This window comes from Diabrotica virgifera, chromosome 9 (assembly GCF_917563875.1).
Source record: "Diabrotica virgifera virgifera chromosome 9, PGI_DIABVI_V3a".
NCBI classification, from domain to species: domain Eukaryota; kingdom Metazoa; phylum Arthropoda; class Insecta; order Coleoptera; family Chrysomelidae; genus Diabrotica; species Diabrotica virgifera.
In genome coordinates, this window is record NC_065451.1 from 56,268,525 (window position 1) to 56,288,062 (window position 19,538).

The 19,538-nt window shown below is 34.7% G+C and overlaps 3 protein-coding genes across 3 annotated transcripts in view; all 3 read left to right on the forward strand.

Moving 5' to 3' along the window:
- The window catches only part of LOC126890957 (dynein axonemal heavy chain 1), a 148,409-nt gene extending 147,557 nt beyond the window's left edge, over positions 1-852 (forward strand). Inside the window, exon 12 of the mRNA XM_050660132.1 lies at positions 94-852. Within this exon, the coding sequence (XP_050516089.1) occupies positions 94-852 (759 nt within the window). The remainder of the gene's footprint in view (positions 1-93) is intronic.
- Positions 853-6,719: 5,867 nt separating this feature from the next.
- On the forward strand, positions 6,720-7,499 carry LOC126891895 (uncharacterized). The gene has a single exon (XM_050661237.1). It carries the CDS (start codon positions 6,720-6,722, stop codon positions 7,497-7,499), a length of 780 nt encoding a protein of 259 aa, XP_050517194.1.
- A 1,622-nt stretch (positions 7,500-9,121) lies between these two features.
- Positions 9,122-10,384, forward strand: LOC126890958 (uncharacterized). The gene has a single exon (XM_050660133.1). The coding sequence runs from the start codon at positions 9,122-9,124 to the stop codon at positions 10,382-10,384; it is 1,263 nt and encodes a 420-aa protein (XP_050516090.1).
- The last annotated feature ends 9,154 nt before the right edge of the window (positions 10,385-19,538 follow it).

Consider the following 19,538-nt stretch of genomic DNA (forward strand, 5'->3'; position numbering starts at 1 on the left):
AAAAAGAATATATCGTTCATTATAGAAATTTAAAACAAATGCTGGCTAATGGGTTAGTTTTAAAAAAGATTCATAAAATTTTGCAAATTTAAGCAGTCTGCGTGGCTGCGACCCTACATAGAATTAAATACTCGACTTAGAGCTGCAGCTACGAACGATTTTGGAAGAAATTTATACAAATTGGCCAATAATAGTGTATTTGGAAAGACTATGGAGAATATAAGGAAACATAGAATAGTAAAACTAGTCAGATCATGGAATGGGCGATATGGTGCTAAAAATTTAATTTCTAGTGCCAGGTTTCATAGCAGAAAGATATTTAATGAAAATTTAGTAGCTATAGAACTGATTAAATCAGATCTAGTTTTTAATAAACCCTTATACATTGGCATGACTGTTTTAGATATATCAAAATTATGTATGTACCAATTTCATTACGACTATATGCTTCCAAAATTGGGCGCAGATAAATGTAATTTAATGTATATGGATACCGATAGCTTTATTTATGAACTGTACTGTCATGATGCATATGAGGAAGTAATAAAACAAGATCTATCAAAATTTGATACATCCGATTACGCTGTAGATAATATCTATAATATTCCTCGCGTAAATAAAAAAGTTTTAGGAGTAATGAAAGATGAAAATAAAGGAGAAATTATGACAAAATTTGTGGGATTACGATCAAAAATGTATACTTTTAAAGTTCAATCTGGTCGAATCACTAAAAAAGCAAAAGGGACTAAATATAATATAGTAAAAAATGTTATAAAATTCGATGATTATGTAAACTGTTTAAATGATTTTAAGGAACAAAACTGCTACTCAACACTCCATTCGGTCATATAGCCATAACGTCTATAGTATAGAACAAACAAAAATTGCGCTAAGTCCTTATGACGATAAAAGATATTTAATTCCAAATAGTTTTAGAACCCTACCATTGGGACATTACAGTATTTTAGAATAGATTTTTTTTGTAGATGAATGTTCCATCATTGACCGACCTGTCTATCAAAAAAATCTGTGAAACAACAGTATCAGCATCATATTTCATCGAGCAGTCCCCCTTGCCGTGGACATTAACAAAAATAATATTAAAAAAATTTCCTTTATATAAATGGGAAACGATGATAAGCAGTGCTAAAAATGATCCTATTCCTTCATATAAAGGAATAGAATTTATTGCTTGCTCTAAACACATACCGTCACATTTAAGAAATGTCGTATTAGGAAAGTCAGATTGGGGGAGTATATTTGAAGATGAACACTCCAGTTATTGTGTATGGGCTAATGGATATTATCTTAAGCAGCATCGCCTAAACGTATGTAAATCATGTTTTTTTGCATTCAAAAATGCTCATGAGACCTTAAATAAATTTTTACTGGTGCGTTACGACCATACTCACGAAGTTTATGATGCTGATGATATCGTTGAATGCGTATATCAGCAACCATATTATTGGTGCAATAGTTGCTTTACTCAAGTTTTATTCGATTTAAAAGATTACGAGTCTTGCGTTAATGCATTACATGAAATGCCTAGAAATAACAGGTTTGATGATTCTGAACCAGAAGTCTGAAGTAGGCAGTAATATTGATTCTTTTTTAAGGAACAAACTGCTACTCAACACTCCATTCGGTCATATAGCCATAACGTCTATAGTATAGAACAAACAAAAATTGCGCTAAGTCCTTATGACGATAAAAGATATTTAATTCCAAATAGTTTTAGAACCCTACCATTGGGACATTACAGTATTTTAGAATAGATTTTTATTGCAGAAGAACGTTGAAATGTCTCACAGATGTGTTACACCAGACCTATGGACTCCCGCTAATCTGCAACAAATAGCAGCCAATAAAATTTATTGGGATGTAGTTGATGCTAATACAAAGACATTTACGCTTCCAAGTGGAGAGCAACATCCTCTCCCTCAAGATGTGATTGGTATTGAACGATGGTACAGCAAGCAAGGATGTACCGCGAATTTTAAGATTCCCAAGCAAATACGATTCAGTTTAAACGTAAATTGTATAAGAGAATTAAAACTACAAATTGTGAAGAACTGTGAAAAAGTGATGTCATGCGGGTGTCGAAGATGCGGGGCTCCCTATGGATTCCCCCCAATTTACAAAAAATAGCGAATACAATCCTAAGTAAATTGTCTAAGAGAATTAAAACTACAAATTGCAAATATTTAAAAATTGATTTTTGAGACGAATTATGTTCATAAGCTACTATCTCTCTTTTGTACTAAACGCATAACAATATCCACTTGCTATCTCTCTCTTTCTTGTATATATATTGTAAAATAGTGTGTAATATATATATATTATGGTAAAATAAAAACTCTAAATTGGTATTTTTTTTTATTTATTCAAATCATTAATTACCCTAATTTTATAAAAATAAATGAACTCCCTAAGAGCATTGTTTGTCATATCATCTGACATTATAGAACAAAAAGCATACAATATTTGCAAGGGGTTTAAACTATCTGCAGCATTTTTACAAAAATCTAAAACATTATAATAATATTCACAAAAGTTCAAATTTTCTAACAACTGCATACGAGGCGATAGCACACTAGTGTTAAGTTCAACAATTTGCTTCACTTCTTCTTCATCCATATAGTACTCCACACCATGCTTCTTAACAATAATGAATTTACAATCATCGTAAACTATCGGGGTAACAGTGCAGTATTCTTCGCATGGAAAAGTTGGGTGCATGAGGTCATCAGTTGATTGGAAAAAATCAATTAGTTGTTGTGTAATGATTGAAATAAAGGAATACCATTCGTATGCGCTGAGTGATATTCTGGTTGGTTTATATTGCTGAGATAAAATCACTGCAGGCGAAAATGATCTTGCAGGGCTTATACCACATTGTACTTCATAGCCCGATAACGTGTATTTTGTTGCAAGCAGGTAGAAAACTTCTGATTTGGCGGCAGCCTCATAATTTTCCAAAGCTCTATCTAATTCTTGATTATAGTCTTCGTTGCTAGGCATATCGATGCTAAATTCACAACCACCTGAGGAATACCCACTATCTTGAGAGCCACCTGAAGAATACCCACTATCTTGAGAGCTCATGTTCACTTGTACTGACATTGATACTGAAGCATGAGTTCTTTTATATTCCCCTACTCCTTGTGGTAAAAACAACCTCTTTGCAAAAAATGTATTGCTACGCGGCGGATTAAAAGATAGATCCTCCTAAACTACGTCATTAACGTTAATCCAGCTGTTATGTTTGCTGTCCATACCGAGCCATTTCACATACATCTTATTGCCTTTTCGTCTAAGTACTTTTTCAACCAAGTAAATGTCAGGGTTTAATGTTTTCTGTAATTCTTCTTCGTAAAACCCCCCGCTAATCGGTATACCTTGCATGTCTTCAAGCAAATACGTTATAGGATTTGTTATCTTAACTTTTACAATTTTAAATAATTCCGTCGTCCAATTGGGCGTGTAGGCCTTTTCAAATAAATGTTTTGTCTTTGAGACACGCACAATGTCACCAATTTTATATTTTCTTGGACCAGCAATTTTTAAATGACTATAACTCTTGTTTAAAATAGCTTTTTCGTTGGATTTGTTGACCTGAGATGGTGTGTATCCCGTTTTACTGTGCCTTGTATTGTTGTATTCCTCGGTAATTACAGGTAGAGCTTCTAACCATTTGTATGATCCATGTAAACTGAAATACTTGTACAACTTTGCTTTTAACGTTCTAATGACTCTTTCACAAATGGCGGCTTTTTTAATCGTGTAGGTGCTGTAATGATTAATTTCGTGTTTTTTCATTAAATTTTGAAATTTTCTGTTATAAAATTCTGTTCCCTGATCGGATTGGAGGTTCTTCGGAAGTCGTCGAGTATGGGCGAGAATATCCGAAAATGCTTGAGTAATTTCCTCGCCAGTCTTGGTCTTTAGAGGGCGTGTCCAAACATATTTTGAAAAACAATCAATTACGACTAGTATTAGTTTAAAATTTTTATTTTGGTGTGCGTAAGGACGCATTTCGGCCAAATCCATTTGCCACAAGTCATCGATTCCTTTGATTATTGTTCGTCGACGAGGATAGATTTTTCGTGCTGGTTTATGCAATTCGTTCACCCACCTGTTCCTTTTCTGTAGACATTTTCTTATTAACGACCAGCATCTACATCTACAACATGTGTGCGCAATAGATCAATATTACGTACTATATCCTGTAATGTTTGCTCCACTTGTTTTAACCTCTGTTCCATCTTCATATCGTGCATCGTATGGTTTGCAAGTGTTTCTGCAGCTTCTTTTATGCTTTTATCCGCATCCTTTTTTAGTGTATTCACATCATCTTTGATTATTTTTTTCAATTTTTGCTCGAGAAGTGGAACTGTGGTTTTATGAAGCTCTTCTCTTACTTGATTTAGTTCGATCGCTAAATGTGGAACTGTGGTTTTATGAATTTCTTTTTGTACTTCGTTTAGTCCGACGGCTAAATCCTGTATATCATTAGTTTTTTGTTGCAACAACTTATTTATATTGTTCTCCGTATCCTTTTTTAGTGTATTCATAGCATCTGCGATTATTTTTTGTAGCTTTTGCTCGAGCAGTGGAACTTCTTTTCTTACTTCGTTTAGTCCGATTGTTAAATCTTTTATATTAATGGATTTTTGATCTAATATCGCATCATGGGCTTTAATTATTGGAAAGTATACGCTACGCATCTCATTTATTAGATTATCAACGTATTTTTTCGTTGCAGCATCACTATATTCTGATGGGTCCTTAACATTACAAATTTTCACATTTTCGGCATTAATGTTTCCGGCAGGAGTATGTGGAAATGTAACTCGTACTGCCTTTTGGGTGATACTGTTACGAGAGTGATGACCGAATTTGTCGACACTCATAATGGAAATGATGCCATCATTCTCAGTTACTCTATTATATTGGCTTCTTTTAGTTCATTGATGATAGCCACGATTTCGTTGTCGTGAGATGTGTTGCCGGCGTCTTTCGAAGCCACCAAGAGTTTAAGACGATCAACTAACTCATTGACGTCATCCCAATAAATATACTCTAAGGGTGCAGCGTTGTATGTTAAACGAGAGTCATCCAACCCCGTTCCTTTGACCGTAGATGAAGATGCTGACCGAGCTGTTTTCGTTCTGTGGTCGAGTTCTTTTTGTGATCGAGTTGCATGCTTTTTCATTGTTGCATCAGATGGTTTGAATAGAGGTTTAATAATAGAATGATATTTTTCTCCGCTGGAACCTTTAAGGCGTCCTAAGGTATCCAGATGAATCTCTGTGTTAATCAGCAGTGTTTTATACTTTTGTAAATCCTCATCATTATACTGTTCTGGGTTTGGGTTGGCATAAAATAAAAGGTGATATAGGCCTGGCGTACCACTTAACCTACGTTCTTCAAAATCCCGTTCTCGAATTATTACTATGTCTCCATTGTCTTTGTCAAAGTTTATTCGACGTTTTCCCAATATCCAGCCACTAATACTATCGTAAAATGGACCATAGTTTTTATCGATTTTATCGTCTTTTATCAAATATTCTTTTATGTACTTGTGACTTATTGGAGGATAGTGGTCGATATATTCGTCTGTGGCGTCCATCGGAATCTCGTTAGAACCGGAGATTGGCTCTTGAATGTTTTCATCAGATGCCTCGGGTGCATCAAGAAATACATCCTCATCCTCCTCCTTTTTCACCTCTTCTTTTTTAACATGTCCAAACTTGTTAGTGATAGTATGATGTAACGTTTTTGATGATTGAGCAATATCCTTGAGAGGCTTCGAGATTGGTTTAAAAAGTTTATTTAGTGACTCATCTTGATCTGTTCTACCTAACTTCAATGCCAAATATTTTTTGCGAATTGATCTAGCCAATTCGGTAACTTTCTTCTTGCGAAGGGCAATGGCGACCGTATCATCTGGCATTTTGCTGGCGACTAAACAAACACCTTACAATTTTATATATTTATCAAATCCTTTGCGATATCGTCCATTGTTGAGAGCAAAATCTTTCATAATTACCACAGTACCATACCTATCTCTCCAACATTCTGAACACATTTTTTTAAATTCATCAAATGACATGTCTGGCGATACGTGTTCATCAAATATATGTTTCAAATTTATCTCGTCTTGCTTGAACAGCACAATCATGTTACAATTGTCTCTTATTAGCTGCTTAGGTATTTTTGAATATGTTTGGCATAAGTAAGCCGCATCGATATCTTTATGTCTGCACATGGAATAATACTCACGAATCTTGTGTTGGCCATCACATGCGACATCGTCAAATAAAAACACAGAGTTTGGTTGAGCTTTGTTGGGATCAATAATTTCTTCATTGTCTTTAAATGGAAAATACCCTACACCTTTGACTTGCGCTAATGCATCTCGCAATAGTTGGTATTTCGGTTGAAAGAGGGATTTTGAATAAACATAGACATTTTTAAACTTGACGCCATTTGGACTAAATAAAAGTGATAGCATGGCGTTAGTTTTTCCACATCCACTTGGACCACAAATAATGGCTCTGAATGAGTTTGGTAATAATTTTCCATGTTTACTGTTGGTTGCTTTCTGTACAATATCTAGATTATCAATTGGTAACGTCTGCTCTTGTTGAATGACTCTCATCGTGTGTTAAACATAGTAAAAATATGAACAATATATTACCAATGTCACCAAATGCATGACCATCAGTCCAATGTTGGTGTTCAAAGGGGAAGGTCTTTTGAACTCTCTAATTAATAAACTTCCAGTTGAGCTTCATATTCCTGGTTATCAGTATTGTGGACCTGGAACAAAACTAAAAAAACGTCTTGCACGCGGAGATCCGGGAATTAATCCTTTAGACGCAGCTTGTAAACAACACGATATCGCTTATTCGCATCATACATCTCTCGAAGAACGTCACAAGGCCGATAAAGAATTGGAAGATAGGGCTTGGGAGCGATTCAAGTCTAAGGACGCTAGCTTTGGCGAAAAAAGTGCTGCTTTACTTGTAACCGGTGGAATGAAAACGAAAAGAAAGTTGGGAATGGGATGTCCTCGTCGTCGTGGAAGAAAGGGACGTTATTCTTTCAATCGGGATGTGGTACCTAAAATTGCAAAGTCCATGAAGAGAGGAGCATCGTTAAGAGATACTGCTTTGACAGCTGTACGAATAGCAAAATCGGTAATTAAAAAACTTGGTGGACGAAAAACAGTTGATCTTCCACGAGTGTTGCCACTAAAATCTGGAGGTTTCCTACCCCTCATACCCCTATTTGCAGGTCTTTCTGCATTGGGGGCTTTAGCCGGTGGTGCAGCAGGGGTGGCGAAGACTGTGGTTGACGCAAAGAACGCCCAAAAGAAATTGGAAGAGGATATGCGCCATAATAAGGCGATGGAACACATCGGCTCAGGTCTGTACTTGCGTAAGAAACCAAGAGGCGGATTCGGTTTGTATCTGAAAAAAAACTTCCAATAAAGCTACCCAATCGTCCGCTGTACGACTTAGAGATTGCGCATTACGCGAAAACACTTAAAATCCCACATTTTCGAGGTGTTTTCATGAATGACACTCTGCCTAGACACGGTCCTCGAAAACGTGAATGCGCAATAGTTAATCTAGATGCATCATCACACAGCGGAACACATTGGGTAGCATATAGAAAGATAAACAACGACGTAGAGTATTTCGATTCATTTGGTAATTTGAAGCCGACCAAAGAACTTGTTAAATATCTAGGTACACATACAAAAATTTTCTATAATAACCATCAGTATCAAACCTACAATCAAATCATTTGTGGACATTTATGCCTAAAGTTTTTATATAATGGAGCATATTAAAGGCATGGAACTGCTTCTGGACCATATGTTTCACAAAAAACGTTTTGAAGGATTCAGTGAAGAAGAACTAAAATTAATACCGCTAGATTATATTATACGAACTGTAGAACCTATAGAATTGTTATATATATGGCATAAATTGCCTGGGGAATATCGACAAGAATTTAACCTGCAGATACTACTTCCCTGCTTCGTGCATTACAACAGACCTGATTGGAGGACTCATTGTGATGGCCCACCCGGTTCTCAAGCATCTTGTCATTTATGTAAACTTGCTTTAGAACAAATAAAAAAATGTGAATAAATTTGTTTTTTTACTGTATATAAACCTATTAATCTCTTGACTTGAATCAGTCATCATGTCGCAGTTGTTGAGAGTAAACAGCACGAATAACATATTCTCGTTTCAACCTCCCACACCGATCGTATTAGATCCGAAAAAAGATTACGAAATAGCTCTTCGATTTTTCCATTCTTACAACAGTATACCAAACATCGAAAATTGCAAGTTTTATTACTACGATGTCAATAACCGAGTGCAACATTTTGATTTCCCCGATGGATGTTATGAAATTATCGATATTGAGGAATACATACAAAAGAAATTGGGGGCTGCCAATACATCTAAACCTGACATGATATTTAGTCTAAAACCTAACCACAATACGTTGCAGTGCGAAATCTTCAGTCAATTTAAAATTTCATTTCAACCAAATGACAGTCTTGGTACAATATTAGGGTTTTCTCCCGTAATACTAAATCCTAGACAGACACATTCTTCAGATCTACCTGTTAGGATTATTAAAGTATCTAGCATACGCTTTGAATGCAACATTAGTACCGGAGCCTTTGACGGTAACAGACCTGCTCACACGCTCTACGAATTTGTCATACAATCAAATCCGGGGTACGCAATTGACGAAACCCCTCACAATTTGTTGTATTTACCTGTTGTGCCACAGCGTGAAATTACCAATATCACTGTGTTGGCTGTCGATCAAGAAGGACGACCTGTGAACTTTAGAGGAGAAGAGAGCACATTGGTGCTGGAACTTAGATCAAAAAGCAGATGGGATTAGTAATAGAACAATCTACCCAGAGAACGCCATTAGTTGTGCAACCATCTCAGCAGCAATATCTTAAACAATCTGCCTACAGAACACCATTAGTTGTGCAACCATCTAAGCAGCAACATCTTACGTCCGCAAACAAATTGTTTTTACAAACGTTGGGTTTTAAACTGAAAAAATGACTACAATGTATGGAAAGAGAGCGCGTTCAAACAACATCACAATGCCTCCAATATTTGATATTTATCGTAAGCCAATATTTGATGAATCGATTCGAAAGGCTGAATACCGAACTTATGCACCATTCATCAAATCATTCAACTGCAATGATATTGTCGAATTTAGCATTAATCAAGTTGACTCGTTTTTTGCAATGAGCGAAACCTTGTTATGCATTAAAGGATCACTCGAAATAACTGGAAATGGTGGCGTCAAACTAGCAAATAATGTGGGTGCCTTCCTTTTCGATTCGTGTACGTACAGCGAAAGCGCAAGGGAGATGGAAACAGTGCGGGATCCTGGCATCGTAAGTGCTGTACGTGCCATGACATGTTATACGCAAGAAGATTCTAATTATATGGTTATGGCTGGATGGAATTACCCTAAGGATCCAATTCTAAACGCTGCAGATCATTCATTCAGCATACAGATGCCTCTTAAGCATGTTTTCAACATTTTTAATGATTATCCATTGATTACGTGTGGTCGTCAAACAATAAGACTAGTTCGAGCTCGAAATGATAACGATTGCATAGTTATTACAGAAAAACAAAACGCTGACAAAACTACAACTGTTACAACCGCTAAGATTAACATTACCAATATTGAGCTTAGAGTGAAGCACATATTCCCCAATGATGATATTAAATTGGAACTCATGAAATCTATTCAACAAGATCAACCTATAGTTATTCCGTTTAGAAAGTGGGAATTACATGAATTACCTGCTATTACGAGAGGTGCCAGGCGTGAAGTTTGGGCTGTTAAAACTAGCACATCAGTTGAAAGACCTCGTTATGTTATTGTTTTCTTTCAAACCAACAAACGCGACAAGATTACAGCTGATCCTACTTTATTTGACAATGTCAACATCCAAAGTATTAGATTATCGTTAAATGGAGAATACTGGCCAAACGAGAGAATGCAATTGGATTTTAGCAAAACCGATTACAATGAAGCCTATTTTAACTATACCGAATTTTATCCTAGCTACATACATTCCCAACAAAAACGACCTCTACTCGATTTCTCAGCTTTTAAGAATCGTGCATTGTTCGTTATCGATTGTTCGAAACAAGAAGAAAGCATGAAAGCATCCACCGTTGACGTAAAACTCGATATTGAAGCGAATAACGGTTTTCCCGACAATACCAAGGCCTATTGTATTATTATTCACGACTGTGTAATGGAGTACTTCCCTCTCACCGAAATTGTAAAAAGTCTAAATTAGATGCATGAGGTGTCAGTAGTACACGAGCAATCATCATGAGAATAGCATTCGTAGATATTCAGGGATTCGTTGTGGATGGGTGGTTTGTTCCTAAAGAACTTTCCATTGAAATAGGTTATAAACGAAGTCATTACATCTTTTTGCCTCCGAAACCATTCAATGCGCTAAGTAATGTGGATAAGAAGACCGCATCATACGTGGAGAAGAATCTGCTAGGCATCCGGTACTCTGATGGAGAAGTTGAACTATCTGAAATAAATAAGATACTGCAAACCGAGTTGTTATATACAGCTGACTGTATCTACGTTCGAGGGAAACAAAAAGCAGAATATTTGGATAAGAAACGCCACGTTTTTGGAATTTTTCCTCATATTATTGATGTTTGCAAGTTCGATGGTACGCCTCGTGCTGCTGGAAATCTTGGTTTTACTGCAAACCCCCCATGTCATGCCGCTGGATTATTTTCATGTGCAGAAACAAATGTGAATCGCCTGCGTGACTGGTTTGTCAATAAAATAATGCCAATGTAATTTTTCTGTGTACAAAATAAATATTTTTTAAAGTTATGGGTTTTTTATTTAAACGCCTTATTTATTGATCAAGTCTTATATTACATGATGATTCAACCATGACAATAAGGCCTACGCGACATTTCACGAGCCCACGTGACGTTTTGACGTGACGTTTTTACGTGCTTTGACGTGACGTTTTACGTGACGTGCTTTGACGTGACGTTTTACGTGACGTGCTTTGACGTGACGTTTTCACGTGCTTTGACGTGACGTTTTACGTGACGTGCTTTGACGTGACGTTTTCACGTGCTTTGACGTGACGTTTTACGTGACGTGCTTTGACGTGACGTTTTCACGTGACATTTCACAAGCCTACGTGACGTTTTGATGTGACGTTTTACGTGACGCGTTGACGTGCTGTGTTCCTTTTAAGTTCTTTTAATAAAAAAAATTGCATTATGTTTTTTATTTTATTTAAATTCCAAAATTACCAGCCGCGCGCTTCGTATCTACGAGATCCGCGAAAAACTTAAGGTACCGACCGCGCATCTGCTTCGCGTTCCGCGAAAAATTAAGGTACCGATCGCACATCTGGTATCGCGCACCGCTGCGCCGCTGTGTTCCTTTTAAGTTCTTTTAATAAAAAAAATTGCATTATGTTGTTGTTTTATTTAAATTCCAAAATTACCGCGCGCTTCGTATCTACGAGATCCGCGAAAAACTTAAGGTACCGACCGCGCATCTGCTTCGCGTTCCGCGAAAAATTAAGGTACCGATCGCACATCTGGTATCGCGCACCGATCGATCAGCGCTAGAACGCCGTCACATCGGAACGCGCCCCATCGGACGTCGTCACATCGGAAAGCGCCCTTTTGACACTATGCCGCCATGTTTTTTTGTATTCGTTATCTCCCGCCCATTCCAACGAGCCGTCGTACGTTTAAATCGGACCAATAGCAGCAGAGATACCATGTTTCTCTCTCTAACACACATACTTTCCTATATCAGCTGTGACATCACATACCTCTCTCTCTAACACACAGAATTCCCTATATCTGTAGTGACACCCGTTTAGATCATCTACTATCTCAGTATTACTAGTAACTGCCTTTCCATTTCTCTCGAGGCTTTTGATATTCTGATTGCTGTTTAATCCAGATATTCTTCTGACTTTGTTCCATACTTCAGTCATGGGAGTGTTTGCATTTAACGTTGATACATATTGAGTCCATGACTGGCGTTTGGCATTTCTAGTTGTCTTCTTGGCTATTGCACGTTGTTTTGTATATTCAATTTTATTCTCGAGAGTCTTGTAGCGCTTGTATTTGTTAAAAGCTCTTTTGCTAGATTCAACTGCTGTTTTGCATTCATGGTTCCACCATGGGACGGGGTTGCGTTGTTTTATGTATGAAGTTTTTCCTATTGCTCTTTCTGCTGCTTCTGTGATAATGGTAACAATGTTCTTAAGGGTCTCGTCTATGTTTGAGGTGCTTTTAAATGTGGTCATACTGCTTTCGACTAAATTTGAAAAAAGATTCCAGTTAGGTTTTTTTAAATTCCATTTTGGGGTAAATGTCCGTCCACGTTGGTTTTTGTTGTTATGAATAAAAATTGGGTAGTGATCACTGTTATACAAGAAATCCAGCCTATCCCAGGTGAGCTGTGGGGTCAGACCTGGTTCGCATATCGTAAGGTCTATACATGAAGATTCACCGTTCTGTATATTAAATCTAGTGGGTCTGCCGTCGTTTAAGACTGAAAGGTTGGACTGTTCAAATATCTCTTCCAGCAATCTTCCTCTGGTATTTATAGTAGAAGAGCCCCATGAAAAGTTGTGAGCATTAAAATCGCCCAAAATAAGCCTGGGTTGGGGAATTTGTTGTAAGAGTTCAGTTAATGCTTCTGAGTCTACTTGCGTTGATGAAGGTAAGTATAAGTTACAAACGTAGATATTTGGACTCGAGTTAACTTTAATGCAAATTGCTTCTAGATTAGTTTGGAGAGGAACTACTGTAGTTTCAATTGACTTTTTTACAAAGATAGCTACTCCACCACTGGCTTTATCTTGGTTAGTTCTGTTTTTGCAGTAATTTTTAAATTTTTTTAAAGCTTGTATGTTTTCATTTTTGAAATTAGTCTCCTGAAGACAAATTATATCTGGATTGTGTCTGGACAGAATTATTTGGAGCATTGGAAGGTTATTATAGAAACCGTTAATGTTCCACTGCAAAATTGATGAGAAGCCCATTTATAATAAATAAAACTGAAATTTGGGATTGTCACAGAAGTTCATGACTCTATTCTTGAGAAAACTCACTTTCAGTCTCTGATGCCTCAGTATCCGAGTAAGCCATCTGTAAATGCTTCAATAGTTTCTTTCTAATTTTTGTACATCTAGCTTTAATCGATCTTTGTTTGAAATACGGGTATATTGCTGTTAGCATTTTCACTAAAGCTTCAAATTCGCTAGTGTAGTTTTTTATGATGCTGACTGGGTCCTGTGCACCATAAACATTTTCAAATAGATCGGATATTTGATCAAAATCAAGAACAAATGAAGGGTTTTGCTCTGAGATGAATGCCTTGGTCGGTTCCATGAGTACGTGAGTTGGAGTCTTTCCCTTACTTTTCTTTGGTTTTTTAGCTGGAGCAACATTAGGTTTAACAAATGGTTCAAGACTTTGGTTTTCTGAATTAGCATCTTGCGTTAGAGGAGGTGTAACAATGTCATCCAAACTGCGTTTTGAGCTATTTTGTGTGGACTGGGTTGTATCTATATTGATAATTGGTTGTGAGGTTGGAGTTTTTGAGGGGTTGGTTGAAAGTATTTCGGAAGGTATGGGTTGCGAAGATGATTGGGAGTGGGGGTTTTGGTTATAATTTTCAGAAACTGATTCTTGGATTGTTTTGCAGTTTGCTGCAGTGTGGCCTGGCCTTTTACATGAAAAACAGATCAAGGAATCTTGTGCAAAATAAATTCTATAGTTGGTGTTATCATAATTCATTAATATGGATTCAGGTATTGGAGCAAGCGGTGGTGTGATAAAGATTTGTCGTCTAAAACTATAAATGTGGTTGAATTCCGGCAAACCGGCGCTTATCTTGAGAAATGACATGGGAGACATGGGTTGAAGGCCCAATTTTTCAATTTCTTGAATTAATACAGCATGCGGTATGGAGGGACAAGCGTTTGACAGAATTAGCCTTTGTGATGGAGTGATTAGTTTGCGTGCTTGGACTTTTTGGTTATTAATTTCTATGGATCCTCCATAATTATTCATGAAATTTTCAACAACATTTTTGTTTGCAAGGTACATACACACTCTGTTGTTAGAAAGCCTTGAGGAAAATAGGATATTTTTGGGCTCGATCAACTTTCCTAGTGAAATCAGATAATCTTGAAGTTTAAGGTTTTCAATGGATGGGAATACAATGGCTTGTTCTTTTGTTGGAAATTGTTGTTCAATCAAAGCAGTAGAATAAGTTTTAGTAGTGTTTTCCATTTGGGCGCTCCTGTAGTCAGAAGTCCCGGCAGTCGGATTTGACATATTTTATTTATTATTCAAAACTAAGTAAATCCTGAAATACGGACCTGTCTTACAACAGGTGATTTTATCATGTCGTTATAGATAACGAATAAACGTGTTTAGGGTTTTTTGTATCAAACCGACTTCTGATAAATAATAAATTCCAGTGAAATAACTTGGCTTTATATAATTTTAAAGAGTACTTACGTACAATAATTGAACGCACTATAATACACTTATATATGCGAAAATAAAATTTTTTTACTCATTAGCTACTATCTAAATAACTATTTTGTTTGGAGCTGACAAATACGCACCAACTAGTATACCTGCCAGGACCGAACTCTGTTTGAAAGGTATTGAAAATACCTATTCAGTCATACTAATTTTGTTTGAGTTTAAGCTAATTTTGATGAATAAATGAAATAAATATAAAATTGTAGTTTCGCATTTAATTAATAAAAATTCAAAATTCCGCCTATGATTACTTGTCAAACAGGTTGACGTTACGTAAAAACTACTAGAGAATTAAAAAACGTCAACTTTTTTGACAAAAAATCCATAGGCGGACATTTGAATTTTTATTAATTAAATTCGAAACTACAATATTATATTTATTTAATTTATTCTACAAAATCAAAATCAACCTAAACCTAACAAAATTAGTATTACTGAATAGGTATTTTAAATACCTTTCAAACGACGTATCACTTGCCATAAGGTCCTATTTAAAATTATCGGTCACAGTGGCTCTGTAACGTCATCTGTCACTATTACGTCACCTGTCATAACTAGTTAAGAAGCTTACGTCCGTTTATTTCCTCCCTCCAAATTTCACTATTATAGGTATAACCGTTCAAAAGATACGAGGGGGGGTACGGACTTTTGACTAGCACTGTATATTCGAAAAGATAGTATTTTAACACGAATTTTCAAATAAAAAAAATTAGCCTGGTTTCATTTGGGACAAAGTTAGCCATATGTTTTTTTTTAATTCACAGGTAATTTGTTTATAATAATTAAGGAATCTCATTAATGCCATTTTAAAGAATGGGATTTGCATTTTTTCTTAAAAAATTTGCACAAGCATTTTATCTTCACAGCACCTTCTACGATTTTTCCAAAATGTAGTTCAAACGATTACTAGGGGGAACCTACCAATCCACCGAGTTAAAATACCGAAAAAGCAAGTTCAAACGAATATAATTTACTGTATCTCCGGATCAGCTCAATGGATTTTAATCTTTCTTTTTTTAATTTGTATGTAATTTCTACATACAGTACACTCGCGATTATCCGATGTAACTGGGACCGTGACTACCTCGGATACGGAAAAACTCGGTTAACATTGAGATTTGTTATATTGATAGAAAAACACGTAAATAACCATAACTGTGGATATTTTAATGACAAAACTAATACCGTACTGTCTATAAAAGATAAAAAAATTTACCTTATCATTGTTACTGTTTTAAAAAGTGTTTGATTGATTTTTGCGTAAGCTTTATTCCTCTTTTTGAGGCGGTGATGTTGTGCCAAAGTTGAAAGTTGTAATTCACCAGTTATGATTTTGCCTCGGTTAACCGAGGGGCTCGGATAATCCAGACTCGGATAATCGCGAGTCTACTGTACATTACAAATATGTAATTTGTTTATAAATTTATTAATTAATAAACAGTCTAATTTTTCTAAATAATTATTGAAAAAATATTTTCTTTACAAAAATCTATTTTTTAATCATAGTATCATTAATGACCATTAGGCCAGGAACCCAAGCTTTTCACCTCGCAATTTTTACAGAATGGATCGATTTGCTTGAAAATTTTAGAATAAGTAGTGGATAGCCCAAGGATCAAAATCTATATGATGCCGAAAGGCGCTTTTATCATGGGGGCGGTTGCCACCCCATCTCGGGGGTGGAAATTTTTAATTGTATTTTGACCGGAAAAGTTGATAAAAACGTTCATTCTAAGCAAAAAATGTTCTATACATTTTTTTGATAAAATTAATAGTTTTCTATTTATTCGCTAACGATAGTGTTAGTTTTGTATAGAAAAAATCAATGTTTTTCGATATCTACTAATTTACAATACACTCAGTTTTTGCCGTAGAAAAATTTTTTTCAAACCAAGTTCTTGGGAATTAAATAACCTACAATTTTATATGGAAACATTTTTTCGTATCTCTGATGCTAATCTTTCTATTCTGAAGAAAATGGCATTTTTTACCAAACTACAAAAATTCCTTAATTGCTTTTAACTCCAGTTTTTTTTTAAACTAATCATTCTAAGCCAGTCAAACTTCTAGAATCTATCAATAATACATAAATAAATAAAATTGAATAAGCCTAATGACTAAAAATACCGCTAACTTACATTATTATGCTTCCAATTGGATTTCTCCTTTTTTTTTTCAAAAAGATATATTGATTTTTTAACCGTAACTTTTTTATTTTTTATCTTAGAAAGTTTTGTAAAAAATAATTTTGTAGGCTTTTACAAGATATATAAGTCAATTAATACTAAATCTTTTTGTAATCCTTAGTCGCAAAAAGAGGTGACTTTTAGAGGGATGGTAAAGGTGGTTTTTGCATGTTATTACAAGCTTTAATTGTCAATAGTTCACTCAATTTTTACCATAGAAAATATTTTTGCAAACTGTGTTATTGGGAATTAAACAAGCTACAATTTCATATTTAAACACTTTTTCGTATCTCTGATGCTAATCTTGCTATTCCGAAGAAAAATGCATTTTTTCCAAACTACAAAAATTCGTTATTCATTTTTAACTCCATTTTTTTTTAAAACTAATCATTCTAAGCCGATGAAACTTCTAGAACCTATTAAAAATACATGAATAAAAGAGACCAAATAAGGTTAATGACTAATTTTAATTAGAGTGGTGATTAGGGGGTTGCTTGTGATCACTTTTTCGCTGAAGAAAATGGGGACTGACGTTCTTTTCATTATAAGTCACTTAATTTTTGAGCTAAAGACTTCTTTTTAATATCAGGATAGATATTTTTAAGTACTTTATATTAGTTTGAATAAGTTATCCTCGAAAAATGCATAGTTTTCCCGTCTTTTGACTTTGAACCTAGAATATTTAGCATTTGACGAAGAAGAGCCAACATATAATAAAGTATAGCTCGATTACTATTGGTCTTTAAGAAAATTTAAAAAAACGGTTTTGTTTATTTTTTATAAAGGTACATTCTTGTTACATAAAGTTGTTTTGAAAAAACGAAAACTTTTGGGGTTATTAGCAGAAAACTCATTAAAAACATTGATATTTTCGATATAAAACTAACAATTTCGATAGCGAATAAATCGAAAACTATCAATTTTAGCAAATAAATGTATAGGACGTTTTTGGCTTAGAATGAACGTTTTTACCAACTTTTGCAATTAAAATATAATAAAAAATTTCCACCCCTCAAACGGGGTGGCAACCACCCCCATGGTAAAAGCGCCTTTCGGCCTCATATAGATTTTGATCCTTGAACTATCCACTACTTATCCTCAAATTTTCAAGCAAATCGATCCATTCTGTAAAAATGGCGAGGTTTTGTCCTATTTTAAGCTTCATTACTTGGACTACATAGAAAAAGTTAAAGTACACTTTAATAAATAAATAATTTTTGTTAGATAATTATTTATTAAAGATAATTTATTTACTAAAGTATACCTTAACTTTTTCTATGATTAATAACGGTAGTATAATTAAAATCATGAATTTTTGGGAAAAAATATTTTTTCAAAAATTTTTTAAACAAGTTAGACTGTTTAATAATTAATAAATGTCTATACAAATTGCATATTTGTAATTTACAGAAAAATTACATATATATTAAAAAAAAGAGCGATCAAAATATATTCAGTAGATCTGAGATATAGAAAATGATAATAGTTTTAAGTTGCCTTTTTTAGTTTTTGAACTCGTGTATTTGTCGGCTCTCAGCAACCACTTCACTGACCACGATTAGTTATCAATTGAATTATATTTTTAAAAATTCGTGAAAAATACCAGCTTTTCTAAATATGTAAAATAATTTTTTCTACGGACAATATTTTTAAAGTTATTCTAAATGTTTATTAACTACAAAATTTCACAAATTTGGCATTAGGATCTTTGACTATATTAGATAACTTTTTATCTTTTTTTAGAACATTTTCTACTTTATTTACAATACTCAGAATTGCCCTATCTTCATTATTTTCTGTCTTTTGTTATTGCAAAATAAAGATCTCTGGGACAAACAATTAGAATAACTCTTAACTAATTAGTGGATCGGTGTCAAATTTTGAGGGTGTGTTAAGTACCCCAATACCCAACTTTGGGCGAAACCCTAAAGTTCTAAGGTAGTTTTAGTAAAAGTTATTAACAAATAACGATTTTCACTTATTTTGCAGTTTGCGTAGCAACAAATTAACTTTTGATTTAAAAAAAAAATCGGCATTTTGAAGGTTTTTAATGTTCTAGAAAATTAAATTTTGTAATTTTATGTCAACTATTTAGCTTTTTAATGGGGTGCAAAAAAATCGAAAAAATCGCGATTTTTGCACTAATTGTTAATAATTAAAAAACGTACGCGAACTGTAGGCAGGAAATAGGTAGATTTTCTTCCTATAGGTCTACAATAACTAAAAAAGTAGTCAGCTACCTGGATCTTTGAGTGTCCCGAACATCGTCTATTTCTAGCTTATTACCCTGGAGTAAGTACCAAATCAGGATATACAGAAATACATTTTCCTGAAATACAGGGTGTAACAAAAATACAGGTCATAAATTAAACCACATATTCTGGGACCAAAAATAGTTCGAATGAACCTAACTTACCTTAGTACAAATATGCACACAAAAGAAGTTACAGCCCTTTGAAGTTACAAAATGAAAATAGATTTTTTTTAATATATCGAAAACTATTAGAGATTTTTTGTTGAAAATGAGCATGTTGCATTATTATGGAAAGAACATCTTAAAGAAAAATTATAGTGACATTTGTGCACCCCATAAAAATTTTATGGGGATTTTGTTCCCTTAAACCCCCCCAAACTTTTGTGTCTGTTCCAAATAAATTATTATTGTGGTGGCATTAGTTAAATTCAATATTTT